Source organism: Kogia breviceps, chromosome 15 (assembly GCF_026419965.1).
Source record: "Kogia breviceps isolate mKogBre1 chromosome 15, mKogBre1 haplotype 1, whole genome shotgun sequence".
Taxonomy (NCBI): domain Eukaryota; kingdom Metazoa; phylum Chordata; class Mammalia; order Artiodactyla; family Physeteridae; genus Kogia; species Kogia breviceps.
In genome coordinates, this window is record NC_081324.1 from 58,542,949 (window position 1) to 58,560,690 (window position 17,742).

General features: G+C 41.0%; 1 protein-coding gene across 4 annotated transcripts in view; it reads left to right on the forward strand.

The window, feature by feature from the left end:
• The first annotated feature begins 1,107 nt into the window (after positions 1-1,107).
• LOC131742894 (proline-rich proteoglycan 2-like) overlaps positions 1,108-17,742 on the forward strand; it is an 80,583-nt gene continuing 63,948 nt past the window's right edge. For 2 of the 4 annotated variants that reach the window (XM_059041281.2, XM_067014537.1), the window contains exons 1-3: positions 1,108-1,628; positions 2,046-2,169; positions 11,904-11,938. In XM_059041281.2, the coding sequence (XP_058897264.1) occupies positions 1,259-1,628; positions 2,046-2,169; positions 11,904-11,913 (504 nt within the window). In that variant the 5' untranslated portion in view covers positions 1,108-1,258 and the 3' untranslated portion in view covers positions 11,914-11,938. The remainder of the gene's footprint in view (positions 1,629-2,045; positions 2,170-11,903; positions 11,939-17,742) is intronic. The other 2 variants (XM_067014536.1, XM_067014535.1) reach the window with 2 other exon arrangements.

Below are 17,742 nucleotides of genomic sequence, written 5' to 3' on the forward strand. Positions count from 1 at the left end.
CCTGGCAAATGGTTGCCCAGTGCTAGGAATGGGGATGCCCATTGTTCTGGTGGCTGCATCCTTACCTTCAATCAAGTCTAAACTGGCCTCCCTGTAGCTTCCATCTTTGGGGCCTGGCCTTGCTGTCTGAAGCAAGAGGATAAAAAAGGTAGATGACACCTCGAGTTCAGAAGAGACTCTGTCTGCCCCCAAATCCACATTAATCGGGAGAGCCTCCCCAGGACCCACGGCAGCCCCGGGCCCCCACTATTTTCAACTTGCCCTCAACTGAAGATCACAAACGGCCTCCTTTTGCTGCCCGCAACCTGTCCCCGCATTCCTGAGCCTCAGAGGATCTCCTGTTAGAAGGTGACCATCACAGGCCTCCAGCAACTGTCCCAGGTGAGCTTGGCCCGTTCCAGGGCTGCTTCCCCAACGGCACACGCTCGCCTCTCCTCCTGAGTGGCTTAGAGCCCCAAGTCCACTCTGGATAAACAGAGTAATTTTACTCCGCTTTCTAATTTACGAAAAGAGAGATTATGAAATCACGATGTCCAGCCTCGCTGCAAATACCCGCTGGCTCTTGAGCAATCACTTAATCACTGAGCATCGCTAGGTGACAACGCAGCTGTCACCAGCTTCTCTCCCCACCTCTCAGGTCTCGCAGGGTCCTTGCTTCTTGGAGCAGATGTTCTTTGCAGCTTGGGGTGGCCGCGGGTTCCTGCTTTCTACAGAGCTGGACAGCGTGGGTATGACTGACCCCGCCCCCGGGGCTGAGACCACACCACCAAACCGTCAACGGCCACCAACCGTCCTAACCAAAGTCACAAAAGGCCGGGCAGTCACCTCTGGGCCCCCTCGCAACTTCCCTACTCCGCCCCCGCTGCTGCAGGTCGACTCCGCCCACCCTGCCAGCCACCACACCCGCCGCCAGGCTGGCCCCGCCCCCTGCTTCCCCGCCCCCGCCCCTCTGAAGAAGGCCAACCCTGCCCATCCCACCCCATCGCCACGCCCACTACCAGGTCGGCCTCGCCCCAGTCAAGCCCTCCTTGGAGCTCAGGCCACACCCCCTGACGTAGCAGCTGCGCGTGGCGCTCACTTCAAGAGCGGCGCTCTGCGCGGGCGCGCGTTCTTTTCCCCCACGTCTAGCGTTCGCGGGTACGCTTCCCGTAATTCAGGGCGTCGCGCGCGCCTCACGACGCTGACCTGGAAGGTGAAGCTCTGAAGAATTTTGCCCCGAGTTTCCCCGTCTAAGGAGTGGAAAGGGCCCCAGAGAACCATGAAACTGCCCAACCCGGCGGGGCCGAATATTCCCTCAGGAGTCCAAGGCGGGCGAGGGCCGGGCCTCCGACGGAGAACAGCGGCTCCTGGGACTCCCGAGACCCAAGGCCGGAAGCGGCCCGTCCAAGGGGGCGGACTGGCCGCGGAGGGAGACCCAGGCCCCGGGCACTTCGGCCCGGTCCCCGCACCGGCCTGCGGCCGGTCACCCCGTGTTTCCTCCTCCCGGTTATTTGCATCGTCCTTTCCGCGAGTAAATGACACCCACGGCCCCGTGACAGTGACCGGGAGGCGTGCGCGCGCTGGACCCGGGCTGGGCCGGGGCTGCGGACCCGAGAGGCCGCCGGGGCTCGGGGCGGCGAGGCTTCCAGGTGAGACCCGGGGTCAGGGAGCCAAACCCGGGCCGAGGCGGGGCTGCTCTGTGGGTGAGCGGGGGCCGCGCCCGGTAAGAGCCCGGTGCTGGCGGTGGCAGCTCAGGTTCGGCGTGGTCTGGCCGGTGCCCGGGGCACACGGTGGGGCGTCACCGGCGCTGCCCCTGGGGGACGCTGATGGCTGCTGAGCAGAGAAGTGGTCCCTGAGAGGTGACCTTTAGAGTCACCTTGGCCTTTGCTGGTGACCTCAGTGCAGACCGTGTCAGGGGACCTTGGGGTGGACGCCCCGTTGAGGAAAGAGGGAGAAAGGAACGCGGGGGTGGAGACAGCCCTCTAGGAAGCTCAGGTTTCTTAGGAGGTGCTCCTCCCCTCCCGCATCTCAGTACCTCTGTGCCATCTGTTCCTCCTGCCTAACAGCCTTCCAGTGCCACTCCAACCTCCTGCCCCCCAGCAGCAGACCCGTGCTTCGTGCTCAACCTTCAGACCTCAGCATCTCCATCACGTCCTCGGAGAAGCTTCCTCTGGCTCCCCAGAGGACCAGGTTAGATCAGTCCTCCTAAGTCCCTTCAGGCTGCTAGGACAAAAACGCCATGGCCTGGCTGGCTTATAAACAACATCAGTTTACTTCTCCTAGTTCTGGAGGTGGAAGTCAGAGATTGGGGTGCCAGCATGGTTTGTAATCATATCGTTTTGAGATTTCTTTTAAAAACTTGATATATATCTCATTCATCCTACACCCTACACACTGGATTGTAAACTCTGTGAGGATGGGAGCAAATACCTGTTTTGCTTACCATGGGATTCGTAACATCTAACATGGTGGCTGGTCAATATATATTTATCGAGGGAAGGAATGTTGTCTTTAACACCTTGGAAGTCTAAGATCTTGTGGCTCCTTTCTTTTTTGTTGTTGTTCATTATCTACATTTGATCCCTGAGATCCATTTCTGTATTAAACAAAACTCCATCAGCATGACCTTGATTAATAATTTGGCCTACAAATCTTCCCCTATCGATTACTTTTGGTCTAAGTCATCCAGGGAAAACTTCGTTTGTCAGGTCAGTGCTGCCATTCAGGAAGTAGGTAGCTGTTTCCAAAGGTTTTTAAAACAACATTCGGATCACTTGTGCCTCCTTGTTATTTATTAGGTGTAAAAAGTTTCATAAAGGATTTTGACACTGAGCCTCAGCTTCCTCCCCTGTAAGGTGGAGAACCTTACACTTACTCTGCCTGCTGCCGGGGATCATTATGGTAACATGAGGTCATATACGTAAGACCACTTTGAAAATTCGAGCACTCTTTCTAGAACCCTAAAACTCTAGAAACTTGGAGAAATATTTTTGTTATTCTTCCTTTTCAGTAGTTGATCCAGGCCCCACTTCTCCAACGTTATGCGTTGTTTACAGCTCACATTACCCATAGGGAAGAATGAAAACACACTGTTTTGCAATCCTCCCTTTTAAACTTTGGTTTCTTCTTTTTTTTTTTTTTTCGCGGTACGCGGACCTCTCACTGTTGTGGCCTCTCCCGCTGCGGAGCCCAAGCTCCGGACGCGCAGGCTCAGCGGCCATGGCTCACGGGCCTAGCTGCTCTGCGGCATGTGCGATCTTCCCGGCCCGGGGCACGAACCCGTGTCCCCTGCATCGGCAGGCGGACTCTCAACCACTGTGCCACCAGGGAAGCCCCTGGTTTCTTCTTAAACACACTTGGTGTCTTCTGAAAGGTTTCTTAAAGGTACTTACAGTTGCAAGTAATCCTTTTATCATCTGTGCAGGATGTTTTATTGTATTTTATTTGCATCTTACAGTAAATGGAATGCAAAGCACATTTTCTAGTTGCTGCTCAATGGCAAGAAAACAATTCATTTGTGGATTGGAATCTTTAGGTATAAAATGTACCATTCTTGACTATAGTATCTAAAAGCACATTAAACTTGAAGTATTTCAGCAGAATGCAGACCAGTGCTCACCTAAGACAACCCATGAGAAGTCTTTCTAATCAGGCATAAATATTGCATAGATGGTCTCATTTACATGATATATGCAGTACCTACAGATTTGTCACAAGCCATACAGAAAAATCCATTTCATTACTTTATGATCTCCCTTAATCACTATAATCATACTTAGTGTGGTAATTAAGAGCGAGGGAATAGGGAGAGGTATACAGGTATAAGCACCTCTATTCAGGTTTCACTCTGCTACCTACCAGTTGTATAAGTAAGTGCAAATTATTTAACTTCTGTAAATGTCTTAACCCAAGGCTGGGAGGATGAAGGTGGCCAGGTAGAAAGTGCTGCTGTCCTAGAGGAAATGTGGATAGGGGTATGGGATGGACATCACCTAAGCAAGTTAGGAGGGCAGTTTGCTTGCACTAGTGTGGCACAGGGTGAATGGGGTAAGGGAAAAGGGAAAAGAAGGATCACTTTTTGGCTAAGCATTCAGCGGCGGGGAGAGACTGGAAGCAATAGGGATTAGACTGAGGCCTAGGTAAAACAGGTGACAATATTTTCCTAACAAAATGAGAACTTGTGGACAAGTACAAAGGAACTTATGTGGATAGTGTTACTAAATATCTGTAATTTGAATAGTTGAAGAAAATATGGTGTTTATGGTAGCCATACAATAGGAATCATCATTGGGATGGGCTTGAAGAGATGGCCTTTCCTATCCCTTGGTGTCTGTCATCTTTTCCCCATTCCTGAAAATCAACAAATCTTATTTTCTTCCTTTCTCCATCTTTTCTCTCTTTCTAAACAAGCCTTAATAAGGAAATAAGAATGTTTTTATTATTAGCGTTTATATCTTAAAGAGTGGGAGAATTGAATATTTTACATTTTTCTTCAAAGGTCCACTAAGCTATTATTGTATAGACTCTCAAATGATATTTTCCCCTGTGATTGAAGTCCCCTCCCTCACTTCTTTCTAACAAAATGTAAACATCCTTTGTTACTGAGCAAGGGCTTACTGCCCGATGTGCATGGAAGCCAATACTATTGCACCAGCCTTGAGAAAATAAGAGCTTTATTACTGGGTCCACCAGCAAGGAGAACAGGAGGCAGGGCTCAACTCTGTCTTCCTGATCTTGGGTTTGGTCAAACTTTTATGAGTTAGGGAGGACAGGCTGGTATGCAATTTCTTGCAGTCAGATATATTGCATCAGCTATTGTTTAACTTAACTACTTAAGATTGGTGAAAAGACAAACATTTAAAGCTAAATAACAATGCAGTTTATAAGGAGTCCTTTGCAATGCAATAGATGCCCTAAGGTAAACCATGATTAATTGCCAGGTATATGTGATAAAATAATTTGGAAGTGGGCAAGAAAGGTAGAAGTGGGCTGGGAAGAATTCACATAAGAGGGGGAATTTAAGAATGTCACATGTAGAGAGATGAGAAGAATAAATTTTAGATGGAAAAGTATAACAGGCAAGAGTAATGAAGTGGGAATGAGCCAAAAGCAAAGATCCCATTTTGCCTGGGACAGAGGGCCAGGGAGATAAGGAGTTTGGGATGGTCCTCTATAGACTGTAGGGGATGGAACTCTTAAGAGGGTGGAATTTATCTTACAGAGCCCTTGAGAGGCAAGAGGAGGCATAGTGATATAGCAAAGAAGCACTTTAGCAGTGCAAGCAGGCTGCACTGAGTAGACAGCTCCCTCAAGCTGGAAGAGACTGACACCAAGGTGGTAGGATAGATGAAGTCAGGAGGGTGTGACTTGGTCTGTTTTGTTTGTACCCCAGGACCAAGAATAGTGCCTCTCATATAGTTATTGCTGTATATGTATTTATTGAATGAGTGGAAAAAGACAAAAACTAGCAAATGGAAATAAAGTTGGGAATGCAAAACACATTTTGAAGGGAAAAGCAGTAACACTGGCTGACTCGTTGGATATGAGTATTAGCATTATCCTGACATTTCTAACGATGGGATAATTTATAACCTATTGAAAGAATGATAGTAGCACCAATAAAAATAGGGAAATCCAGAGATGAAATTAATTGGGTGGGCTAGAGGTGGGGAGGAAATAGGCATGTTTGGACAAGGTGAGTCTGAGGTGCTGGGTGACACATCCAAGTGGAAATGCCTCGTAGCAGCAGGAACTGGATTTTGAAGGACAAGTCAGGACTGTGAATATTGATTTTTTGAATCTTTTGGAATACTTTGCACCTCGGATATGTTTGAAACCTTATATGTAGATGAGGTTGAAGTTAAAGACAGGATAAACAGAAAGACAAGGTCAATATTGGAAATTTGGGGAGCATCCACATTTAGAGGATTGGAAGTGAAATTTATTAATGTTGATGTGAGAAAAACACACACTGAATGTCTGCAGAGTGTGAAGTCAAGCAAAAATGGAATTTTAGTATTTAAAGACTTTTGTACATATTTAAAGACTTCTGTACGTAATTAAAAACATAATATTAAGAGTGATAGTGATCGATGACCTGAAATGACTGAAATGAGTTCTCAATGATTTAAGATCAGACTGGTAAGAGAAAAAATATATATAACAAAAATCAAGAACCATGTTTTATTTTTTGTGGGGAGAGTGCCTGCATAGCAATAAATATTCTCTTAGCTAGCCTTATATTCACCTCCCCCGCTTCTGAGCCCACCCCTTCCCAAGCCCTCAATATTCATTCCCTGGCATATTCTCCTGTTTTCTGCATGGGTGTGTTAGACAGGTCTGAGAAGAATTGTATTTATTTTTAAAAATTTCCTTCCAGAGTGTTTTGGGTCAGATCATATAAGCCTTCTATCTTTTCTTACCTCCTATTTGTACAGGTTTAAAATGACTACCCTGAGGCCTAGCCAGATCCTCAATCAATTAAAAATTCATTTCTCATCATTTCATAGACAGTAAGTTAATTGGAGAAATCTGAAACACATGGAAATTTGTGGTTAATACTGACAAGAGCAGAGATTTCAATTACTTGAATATTTTACTTAATGGAGAACTGCAAACCCCCCAGGTCAGTCATGTAATGTGATTGCAGGGACAGTGTCTTTCCTGCAAGAATGTTCAGTATTACAAGCATGCTTTGATGTATCAAATTCAAATACCCATGTGGAATTTAAATTGAGCCTATTAATAGCCATAGGACTAAAGAGAGAGGATTTGAGTTGTCAACATTTTTAAATTATTTTTTTTACAACTTTATTGAGGTATATTAAGTACAGTTAAACAGCAGATATGTAAAATGACTGGTTTTGATATATGTATAGACTCATGAAACTATCGCCACTAACAAAATAGTCAGCAGTTCCATCACCCCAAAAAGTCTCCTCATGCCAATTTGTAAATCTATTCCTCTCTCCTTCACCTCAGTCATTTTCTAGATTTTTATATAAATGATATCATAGAATATGTATTTTTGTGTAAGGCTTTTTTCATTCCAAATAATACTGATACTTCTAAGATTCATCCATGTTGTTGATGTATCAATTGTTTATTCCTTGTTATTTCTATGTAATATTCCAGTATATGAATATACCACACTTTATCAATTCTTGTATTGATGGACATCTGGGATGTTTCTAGTTTTTGGCTACTACAAATAAATCTCTTAAGGATGTGTATCTACAAGTCTTTGTGTAGATATATGTTTTTGTTTCTCTTTGATAAAAACTAAGAATAGAATAGAATAGAATGGACATATGGTGGGTGTATATTTAACTTTTTAAAGAAATTACCAAACTGTTTTCCAAGGTGGTTGAACCATTATACATTCCCACCAGCAGTGTACAAGAGTTACAGTTGCTCAACATCCTTGTGAACACTTCACCATTCTAGATGGTATATAGTTGAATCTTTTTGTGGTTTTAATTTACATTTTCCTAATGACTAATGATGAATATCTTTTCTTCTGCATTTGGTCATTCATATTTCTTCTTTTGTGAAGTATCCATTCATATCTTTTGCTCATTTTTAATTGGATTGTTTGTATTATTGTTGAGTTATAAGAGTTCTTTATATATTCTGGATACAAGAGCAGGACTGCTCCTGATGAATTATCTTTGTTTTCTTTCATCTGAGAATGTCCTTATTTCGCTTTTATCTCTGAAAGATACTTTTATATTTTCACTGGATGTAGAATTCTGGGTTGATAAACTTTTCTTTTTGTACATTAAAAATGTAGTTCTGCTATCTTCTGGCCTTTGAGATTTCTCCTGAGAAATTCATAGATATTTGAATCATTGTTCCTTGGTATGTAATGTGTCCTTTTTTCCTCTAGCTGATTTCAATAATTCTTTAATTATTTTTGGATTTTAGAAGTTTGATTATTGTGTTCAGGCATTGTTTTCTTTGAAATTTTTCTGTATGGAGTTTGCTGAGTGTCTTGAATCTGTAAATTTATGTATTTCACTAAATTTGGGGGACTTTTTGCCATTCTTGATGAAAAAAATTTTTTTGTTCCAACCACTCTCTTCTGCCTATGGGACTCCAATTATGCTATGTTAGATCTGTAGAAGTTATCTACCTGACACTGGGGATTTTTTCAATCTTTTATCTCTCTGTTTGTTACGTTGGATAATTTTCATTGTTCTATTTTCAAGTTTGCTGACCCTTTGCTTTATCATCTACATTCTTATATTGAGTCCATCCAGTGACTTTTTTCACTTCAGATATGGTGTTTTTCAGTTCAGTAATTTTCAATTGGTTCCTTTTTCTATTTTCCATTTCTCTGTTGAGAATTTGTATCATTTCATTCATTTCAAATGTGTTTACCCTGACCTTATGTAGCATAGATATAATCACTGCTTTAAGGTTTGTGTCTGATAGTTCCATTTTGAGGTTGGCATTTTTTTCCCCTTGAGAATTGGCCCTATTTTCCTGGTTGTATGTATCAATATGTTGAAAGATTTTGAGTTGTATCCTGGACATAACAAATGTGAATGTTATGTATTGTAGACCCTGGGTCCTATTATACATCACTGAAGAATTGTTGATGTTTTGTGTTTTAGTAAGAAATCGACTATGTTCAGACCATAAGTTCTATCCCACTTTCTGTTGGTTATATATCAACTAAAACACACACACACACACACAAATGCATACCTTTCAGTTGACTTTGGGAATTGCTATAAGAGTCAGCAATAATTCGCTGATTTTCCTAGTCACTTTATCAATTTAGGATTCCTCTCCTTTTTCTCCCCAACTTTACTCAATTCCAGTATAATAACAAGGGGAGGAAAAAGTGTTCTCTTTTAGATTAGCCTATTAAGAAGTGCTTTCTTCAGTTCACTTCTGATCTCACCTAGAAGATTGAAAGATTTTCACAGTCTTCTGAGTTTGAACATTTTTTTTCCAGCCAGACTTAGTGAGTTTAGCCTGCCAGATGATTTTCCACATTTTGCCTTTCTCACTCGTATTTTTTTCTTAAACTCCATGATCAATTTAATCAAACTTCAAAGGTACAGAGTTACATTTATTTTTTTAATTTTTATTTTTTATAAATTTATTTATTTATTTTGGGCTGCATTGGGTCTTCATTGCTGCGCGTGGGCTTTCTCTAGTTGCGGCGAGCGGGGGCTAGTCTTCGTTGTGGTGCACGGGCTTCTCATTGCGGTGGCTTCTCTTGCTGTGGAGCACAGGCTCTAGGTGTGTAGGCTTCAGTAGTTGTGGCTCGTGGGCTCAGTAGTTGTGGCTTGCAGGCTCTAGAGTGCAGGCTCAGTAGTTGTGGTGCACAGGCTTAGTTGCTCTGCGGCATGTGGGATCTTCCTGGACCAGGGCTCGAACCCGTGTCCCCTGCATTGGCTGGTGGTTTCTTAACCACTGTGCCACCAGGGAAGTCCCAGAATTACATTTAAATCACACAGTATTAATCAGACTCATTAATTTCCTAACCACACCTAAATCCTGCTTACCTTTCTAGTCTGGTTGCAAATGGTTACACACCATTTTGGTTACACACCACATATAACCTCTGGTGTGTCTGTTCCTCACAAGCTCCCACCTGCTCCCTTGAATGATGTTCTTTCCGTAATTGTTCTCTTCTGAGCACCTAATAGGGACACAACTCAGTGCTTTTCAATTTTTATTAAAGCTTTTACTGTGTTTTTATTCATAACAGACAGTCACATTTGGACTTTGAATACATGCTAAAAATTAAATTGTTGATGAAATGCTTGATGCTTATAATGGTTCTGACTAAAACAAACTGCCATAAACTTTACTCTTTCATGTCAATGAAATTCCTCTAATTAGATAAACAGAGACCACCACAGCTTTTCAATATTCAAGATGGGAGTTTGTGTTTTAATACTTTATAATTAAATATTACCCACTACATATACTCTGAGAAGAAAATATCATTTCTAAATTGTGTTACTCAGAGAGAAAAAAATGATTTCCATTATGTTTTCCCCCAAGTCCTTGCTTCAGACAACTGTGATGGGCCCCATTGCTGGACCCTGAGAGAGTTTGAAAGGAACATGAGCTATGTCTTTGTCACAGTTTGAAAATATCCTGATAGTTTTGACACTTCAGAATATTAATCTGAGAATTTCACTACATATTGATATTATGAAAACTGTTCAGCCTGTAGAACTTCTTTTGGGAATATCTTGCAAAAGAGGCTTATTCTGCCATTTGCTTTATGCTTATTAGATGGCTCAGAGGAATTACATTTGCAAAGAACTTTTGAAATTTATAGGAAGAACTACACTGCTGAGGTATTTTGGAAAAAAATGATAAACTAATATTCAACTCAACAATTATCTACTAATAATCTCCCTTAGGTCCTAATTATTTTAGCTCTGGGAGAAATGCCCAAGAAATATCCAACACAATATAGACCTTCCAGGAGCTATGAACCAATTAACAGATTGTTGAGGAGCACATACAATCTGAGGGGGAAAATGAGCATAAATAAGAACCATTAAAAAACAAAAATACTAATTTGAAAAGATACGTGCACTCCATTGTAGTGTTGCAACATAGCAATGTAGTAGCATTATTTACAGTATCAAAGATATGGAAGCAACACAGTGTCCATCAACAGACAAATGGGTAAAGAAGATGTACATATACATACAGTGGAATACTATTCAGCCATTAAAAATTAAAAAAGAATGAATTTTTGCTCTTTTGCAACAACATGGGTGGAATTGGAGGGTATTATGCATAATGAAATAAGTCATACAGAGAAAGACAAATACTGTTTGATATATAAATGACAAAGCTTGCAGTAGTGAGAAGAGTTCCGGGCCAGTCCTTAATCCAGCTAGCCGGCTGAGACACCTCCATTCACATGTTCTCACCATTCTCTCAAATTCAACACATTCAAAGCTGAAGTTCATAATTTTTCTCAATTTACCTCCTGTCTGTGGAACCACGGTTCTCATCGTCCAAGCTCCCAGTCTTTTACTGCCTACAGCTAACGTACTGCTGGAGCCTCTAACATTCATATACACCTCTCTTGTCCTTTATTACTGTCCTGGTATCAGCCACCACTCAATTAGTGTTGTTCAACTGGCTGGCTCAAGCTGCACTCTCTAGCTAGTTTATGATTTCAAATGCACCGTTTCATCACACCACTCTCCTAATGGAAAACCCTGACACTTCATAAGGCATTACATCCAGTCTCCTTCCTTCCTCCTTAACTTTTGGGCTCTCCATGATTAGGCCCCATCCACTCTGTTCTCTCTCCACCTACCCATTCTCCCACCTGCCTCCCATTATTCCTAACAGTCCCCTTTCTTTCAGCTGGGCGGCTTAGACCCATGTGTCATGGTTCCACACCTCTTCTCTGGACCCAAACAACACCATGCATAAGAAAGCACTTTTTAAATTTTCTGTGGCCCACAAAAGCTGCTGTTGTGCATTCTGCAAAGCCTAGTTACAGCTACCTCTTTAAACCTTCCCAGACCTGTCTTTCTCATGGTACCACAACTTAGCCCTTGATTTATAGTGTTCTAAGGTGAGAATACACATGCTTCCAGCCCACCAATTCTAACAGCATTTTATCTATTTTCATCTCAATTTCTGGTTTGGATACTAAATTGGCACTTAATTCATAAGCCTGTGTTGAATATGGTTGTTCCATATCCAGTCACGTGTACATCATCCCTAATTATGATGCATCCTTTTAGAGATGGTTGTACAGACAGATAATATAGGAAAATCAATAAGGTATTACATAAATCAGGCCTCATAAAGGTTATACCAGCTGTGTTAAATGCATTGGTTAGTTTTCTTTTTCTTGTTGCTGGTGTTTAATAGAGCTTGTCTTTAAACCATCTGATCCTTGCACTTTTTTTTGCCAGCAGGTGTGACTGAGGATTAAATTTCACTGAGGATTAAGGTCAGTGTTATTGGCTTATCCAGATGTTCTTTTTGAGTCAGTTTTAGTAATATTTCCAAATATATGCCTTTCCATGGTTGGTATCATAACCACACCTTACAGGTAGAAGATTGAGGCTTAAAAACATCACTGGATACTATGGGAAAAAAGTATGGTGGTTCCTCAAAAATTTAAAAATAGACTTAGACTTACTGTATGATCCAGTAATTCCACTTCCAGGTATATACCCGAAAACATCAAAAGTAGGAACTCAAAGAAATATTTGTTTACCCATATTCAAAGCATTATTCACAATAGCCAAAAGGTGGAAGCAACCCCAGTGTACACTGATGGATGAATGGATAAACAAAATATGGTATATACACATGATGGAATATTACTCAGCCTTAAAACGGAAGGAAACTAACACATACTACATCATGGATGATCCTGTAGGACATTATGCCAAATGAAATAAGCCAGTCCTAGACAGACAAATGCTGAATGATTCCACTTACATGAGGTGACTAGAGTAGTCAGACTCCTACAGACAGAAAGTAAAATGGTGGTTGCTAGGAGCTGGGGAGAGAGGGGAGCTGGGAAATAGTGTTTAATGGGTACACAGTTTGTTTTGCAAGATGAAATGCGTCTTGGAGCTGGATGGTGGTGATGGTTGCACAACAGTGTTAAATTACCTAAAACCAGAGAACTATACACTTAAAAATGGTTAAAATAATCTTAAATAACTTAAAAATGGTTAAGATAGTGGTAAAAATGTTTTTTAAATAAATTTTTAATTTATTTTTGGGTCTTCATTGCTGCTTGTGGGCTTTCTCTAGTTGCAGCGAGCAGGGGCTACTCTTGGTTGTGGTGCACGGGCTTCTCATTACTGTACCTTCTCTTGTTGTGGAGCAGCGGCTCTAGGCGTGTGGGCTTAGTAGTTGTGGCACATGGGCTCAGTAGTTGTGGCTCATGGGCTCTAGAGTGCAGGCTCAGTAGTTGTGGAGGACGGGCTTAGTTGCTCCGCGGCACGTGGGATCTTCCCATACCAGGGCTTGATCCCGTGTCCCATGCATTGGCAGGTGGATTCTTAACTACTGCACAACCAGGGAAGTCCCAGTAAATATGGTTTTATGCTATCTATATTTTACCACAATTTTAAAAAACAGTGATGGATTAACTAAACAAATGCTTGGGCCACCAAAAATAGGTTTTCAAAATAATCTGATGTTTCAATAAAAGCATCATGGCAAAAATATGATCTTCAACAAATTAAGTTGCATGTCTTTTAAGGTGTAGATTAAAAAAAAATTTTTTTAACATCTTTATTTGAGTATAACTGTTTTACAATACTGTGTTAGTTTCTCCTTTACAACAAAGTGAATCCGTTATACATATACATATGTTCCCATATCTCTTCCCTCTTGCGTCACCCTCCCTCCCACCCTCCCTATCCCACCCCTCTAGGTGGTGACAAAGCACAGAGGTGATCTCCCTGTGCTATGCAGCAGCTTCCCACTAGCTATCTAATTTACATTTGGTAGTGTGTATATGTCCCTGCCACTTCTCTCACTTCGTCACAGCTTACCCTTCCCCCTCCCCATATCCTCAACTCCGTGCTGTAGTAGGTCTGTGTTTTATTCCCGTCCTACCACTAATCTCTTCATGACATTTTTTTTTCCTTAGAGTCCATGTATATGTGTTAGCATATGGTATTTGTTTTTCTCCTTGTGACTTACTTCACTCTGTATGACAGACTCCAGGTCTATCCACCTCATTACAAATAACTCAGTTTCATTTCTTTTTATGGCTGAGTAATATTCCATTGTATATATGTGCCACATCTTCTTTATCCATTCATCTGTTGATGGACACGTAGGTTGCTTCCATGTCCTGGCTATCGTAAATAGAGCTGCAATGAACATTTTGGTACATGACTCTTTTTGAATTATGGTTTTCTCAGGGTATATGCCCAGTAGTGGGATTGCGGGGTCATATGGTAGTTCTATATGTAGTTTATTTTATTTATTTTATTTTTTTAAACATCTTTATTGGAGTATAACTGTTTTACAATAGTGTGTTAATTTTTCCTTTACAACAGAGTGAATCCATTATACATATACATATGTTCCCATATCTCTTCCCTCTTGCGTCACCCTCTCTCCCACCCTCCCTACCCCACCCCTCTAGGTGGTCACAAAGCACAGAGGTGATCTCCCTGTGCTGTGCGGCAGCTTCCCACTAGCTATCTAATTTACATTTGGTAGTGTATATATGTCCCTGCCACTCTCTCACTTTGTCACAGCTTACCCTTCCCCCTCCCCATATCCTCAAGTCCATGCTCTAGTAAGTCTGTGTTTTATTCCCGTCCTACCACTAATCTCTTCGTGACTTTTTTTTTTTTTTTTCCTTAGAGTCCATATATATGTGTTAGCATACGGTATTTGTTTTTCTCCTTGTGACTTACTTCACTCTGTATGACAGACTCCAGGTCTATCCACCTCATTACAAATAACTCAGTTTCATTTCTTTTTATGGCTGAGTAATATTCCATTGTATATATGTGCCACATCTTCTTTATCTATTCATCTGTTGATGGACACGTAGGTTGCTTCCATGTCCTGGCTATCGTAAATAGAGCTGCAATGAACATTTTGGTACATGACTCTTTTTTTTTTTTTTTTTTTTTTTTTTTTTTTTTAACATCTTTATTGGAGTATAATTGTTTTACAATAGTGTGTTAGTTTTCCCTCTACAACAAACTAAATCAGTTATACATACACACATGCTCCCACATCTCCTCCCTCTTGCATACCCCCCCCCCTCCCTATCCCACCCCCCCAGGCGGTCACAAAGCACAGAGGTGATCTCCCTGTGCCATGCAGCAGCTTCCCACCAGCTATCTAATTTACATTTGATAGTGTATATATGTCCCTGCCACTCCCCCACTTCGTCACACCCCACCCCTCCCCCTCCCCATATCCTCAAGTCCATGCTCGAGTAAGTCTGTGTTTTATTCCCGTCCTACCACTAACCTCTTCATGACATTTTTTTCCCTTAGAGTCCATATATATGTGTTAGCATACGGTATTTGTTTTTCTCCTTCTGACTTACTTCACTCTGTATGACAGACTCCAGGTCCATCCACCTCATTATAAATAACTCAGTTTCATTTCTTTTTATGGCTGAGTAATATTCCATTGTATATATGTGCCACATCTTCTTTATCCATTCATCTGTTGATGGACACTTAGGTTGCTTCCATGTCCTGGCTATTGTAAATAGAGCTGCAATGAACATTTTGGTACATGAGTCTTTCTGAATTATAGTTTTCTCAGGGTATATTCCCAGTAGTGGGATTGCTGGGTCGTATGGTAGTTCTATTTGTAGTTTTTTAAGGAACCTCCATACTGTTCTCCATAGTGGCTGTATCAATTTACATTCCCACCAGCAGTGCAAGAGGGTTCCCTTTTCTCCACACCCTCTCCAGCATTTATTGTTTCTAGAGTTTTTGATGATGGCCAATCTGACCGGTGTGAGATGATATCTCATTGTAGTTTTGATTTGCATTTCTCTAATGATTAATGAGGTTGAGCATTCTTTCATGTGTTTGTTAGCAATCTGTATATCTTCTTTGGAGAAATGTCTATTTAGTTCTTCTGCCCATTTTTGGATTGGGTTGTTTGTTTTTTTGTTATTGAGCTGCATGAGTTGCTTATAAATTTTGGAAATTAATCCTTTGTCAGTTGCTTCATTTGCAAATATTTTCTCCCATTCTGAGGGTTGTCTTTTGGTCTTGTTTATGGTATCCTTTGCTGTGCAAAAGCTTTTAAGTTTCATTAGGTCCCATTTGTTTATTTGTGTTTTTATTTCCATTTCTCTAGGAGATGGGTCAAAAAGGATCTTGCTGTGATTTATGTCGTATAGTGTTCTGCCTATGTTTTCCTCTAAGAGTTTGATAGTGTCTGGCCTTACATTTAGGTCTTTAACCCATTTTGAGTTTATTTTTGTGTGTGGTGTTAGGGATTGTTCTAATTTCATACTTTTACATGTAGCTGTCCAGTTTTCCCAGCACCACTTATTGAAGAGGCTGTCTTTTCTCCACTGTATATCCTTCCCTCCTTTATCAAAGATAAGGTGACCATATGTGTGTGGGTTTATCTCTGGGCTCTCTATCCTGTTCCATTGATCTATATTTCTGTTTTTGTGCCAGTACCATATTGTCTTGATTACTGTAGCCTTGTAGTAGAGTCTGAAGTCAGGGAGCTTAATTCCTCCAGCTCCATTTCTCGTTCTCAAGATTGCTTTGGCTATTCGGGGTCTTTTGTGTTTCCATACAAACTGTGAAATTTTTTGTTCTAGTTCTGTAAAAAATGCCAGTGGTAATTTGATAGGGATTGCATTGAATCGGTAGATTGCTTTGGGTAGTATAGTCATTTTCACAATGTTGATTCTTCCAATCCAAGAACATGGTATATTTCTCCACCTATTTGTATCATCTTTAATTTCTTTCATCAGTGTCTTATAGTTTTCTGCATACAAGTCTTTTGTCTCCTTAGGTAGGTTTATTCCTAGATATTTTATTCTTTTTGTTGCAATGGTAAATGGGAGTGTTTTCTTAATTTCACTCTCAGATTTTTCATCATTAGTGTATAAGAATGCCAGAGATTTCTGTGCATTAATTTTGTATCCTGCAACTTTACCAAATTCATTGATTAGCTCTAGTAGTTTTCTGGTAGCATCCTTAGGATTCTCTATGTATAGTATCATGTCATCTGCAAACAGTGACAGCTTTACTTCTTCTTTTCCTATTTGGATTCCTTTTATTTCTTTTTCTTCTCTGATTGCTGTGGCTAGAACTTCCAAAACTATGTTGAATAAGAGTGGTGAGAGTGGGCAACCTTGTCTTGTTCCTGATCTTAGTGGAAATGGTTTCAGTTTTTCACCATTGAGAACGATGCTAGCTGTGGGTTTGTCATATATGGCCTTTATTATGTTGAGGAAAGTTCCCTCTATGCCCACTTTCTGCAAGGTTTTTATCATAAATGAGTGTTGAATTTTGTCAAAAGCTTTCTCTGCATCTATTGAGATGATCATATGGTTTTTCTCCTTCAGTTTGTTGATATGGTGTATCACATTGATTGATTTGCGTATATTGAAGAATCCTTGCATTCCTGGGATAAACCCCACTTGATCATGGTGTATGATCCTTTTAATGTGCTGTTGGATTCTGTTTGCTAATATTTTGTTGAGGATTTTTGCATCTATGTTCATCAGTGATATTGGCCTGTAGTTTTCTTTCTTTGTGACGTCTTTGTCTGGTTTTGGTATCAGGGTGATGTTGGCCTCATAGAATGAGTTTGGGAGTGTTCCTCCCTCTGCTATCTGTTGGAAGAGTTTGAGAAGGATAGGTGTTAGCTCTTCTCTAAATGTTTGATAGAATTCGCCTGTGAAGCCATCTGGTCCTGGACTTTTGTTTGCTGGAAGATTTTTAATCACAGTTTCAATTTCAGTGCTTGTGATTGGTCTGTTCATATTTTCTATTTCTTCCTGGTTCAGTCTCGGCAGGTTGTGCATTTCTAAGAATTTGTCCATTTCTTCCAGGTTGTCCATTTTATTGGCATACAGTTGCTTGTAGTAATCTCTCATGATATTTTGTATTTCTGCAGTGTCAGTTGTTACATCTCCTTTTTCATTTCTAATCCTGTTGATTTGAGTCTTCTCCCTTTTTTTTCTTGATGAGTCTGTCTAATAGATTATCAATTTTATTTATCTTCTCAAAGAACCAGCTTTTACTTTTATTGATCTTTGCTATTGTTTCCTTC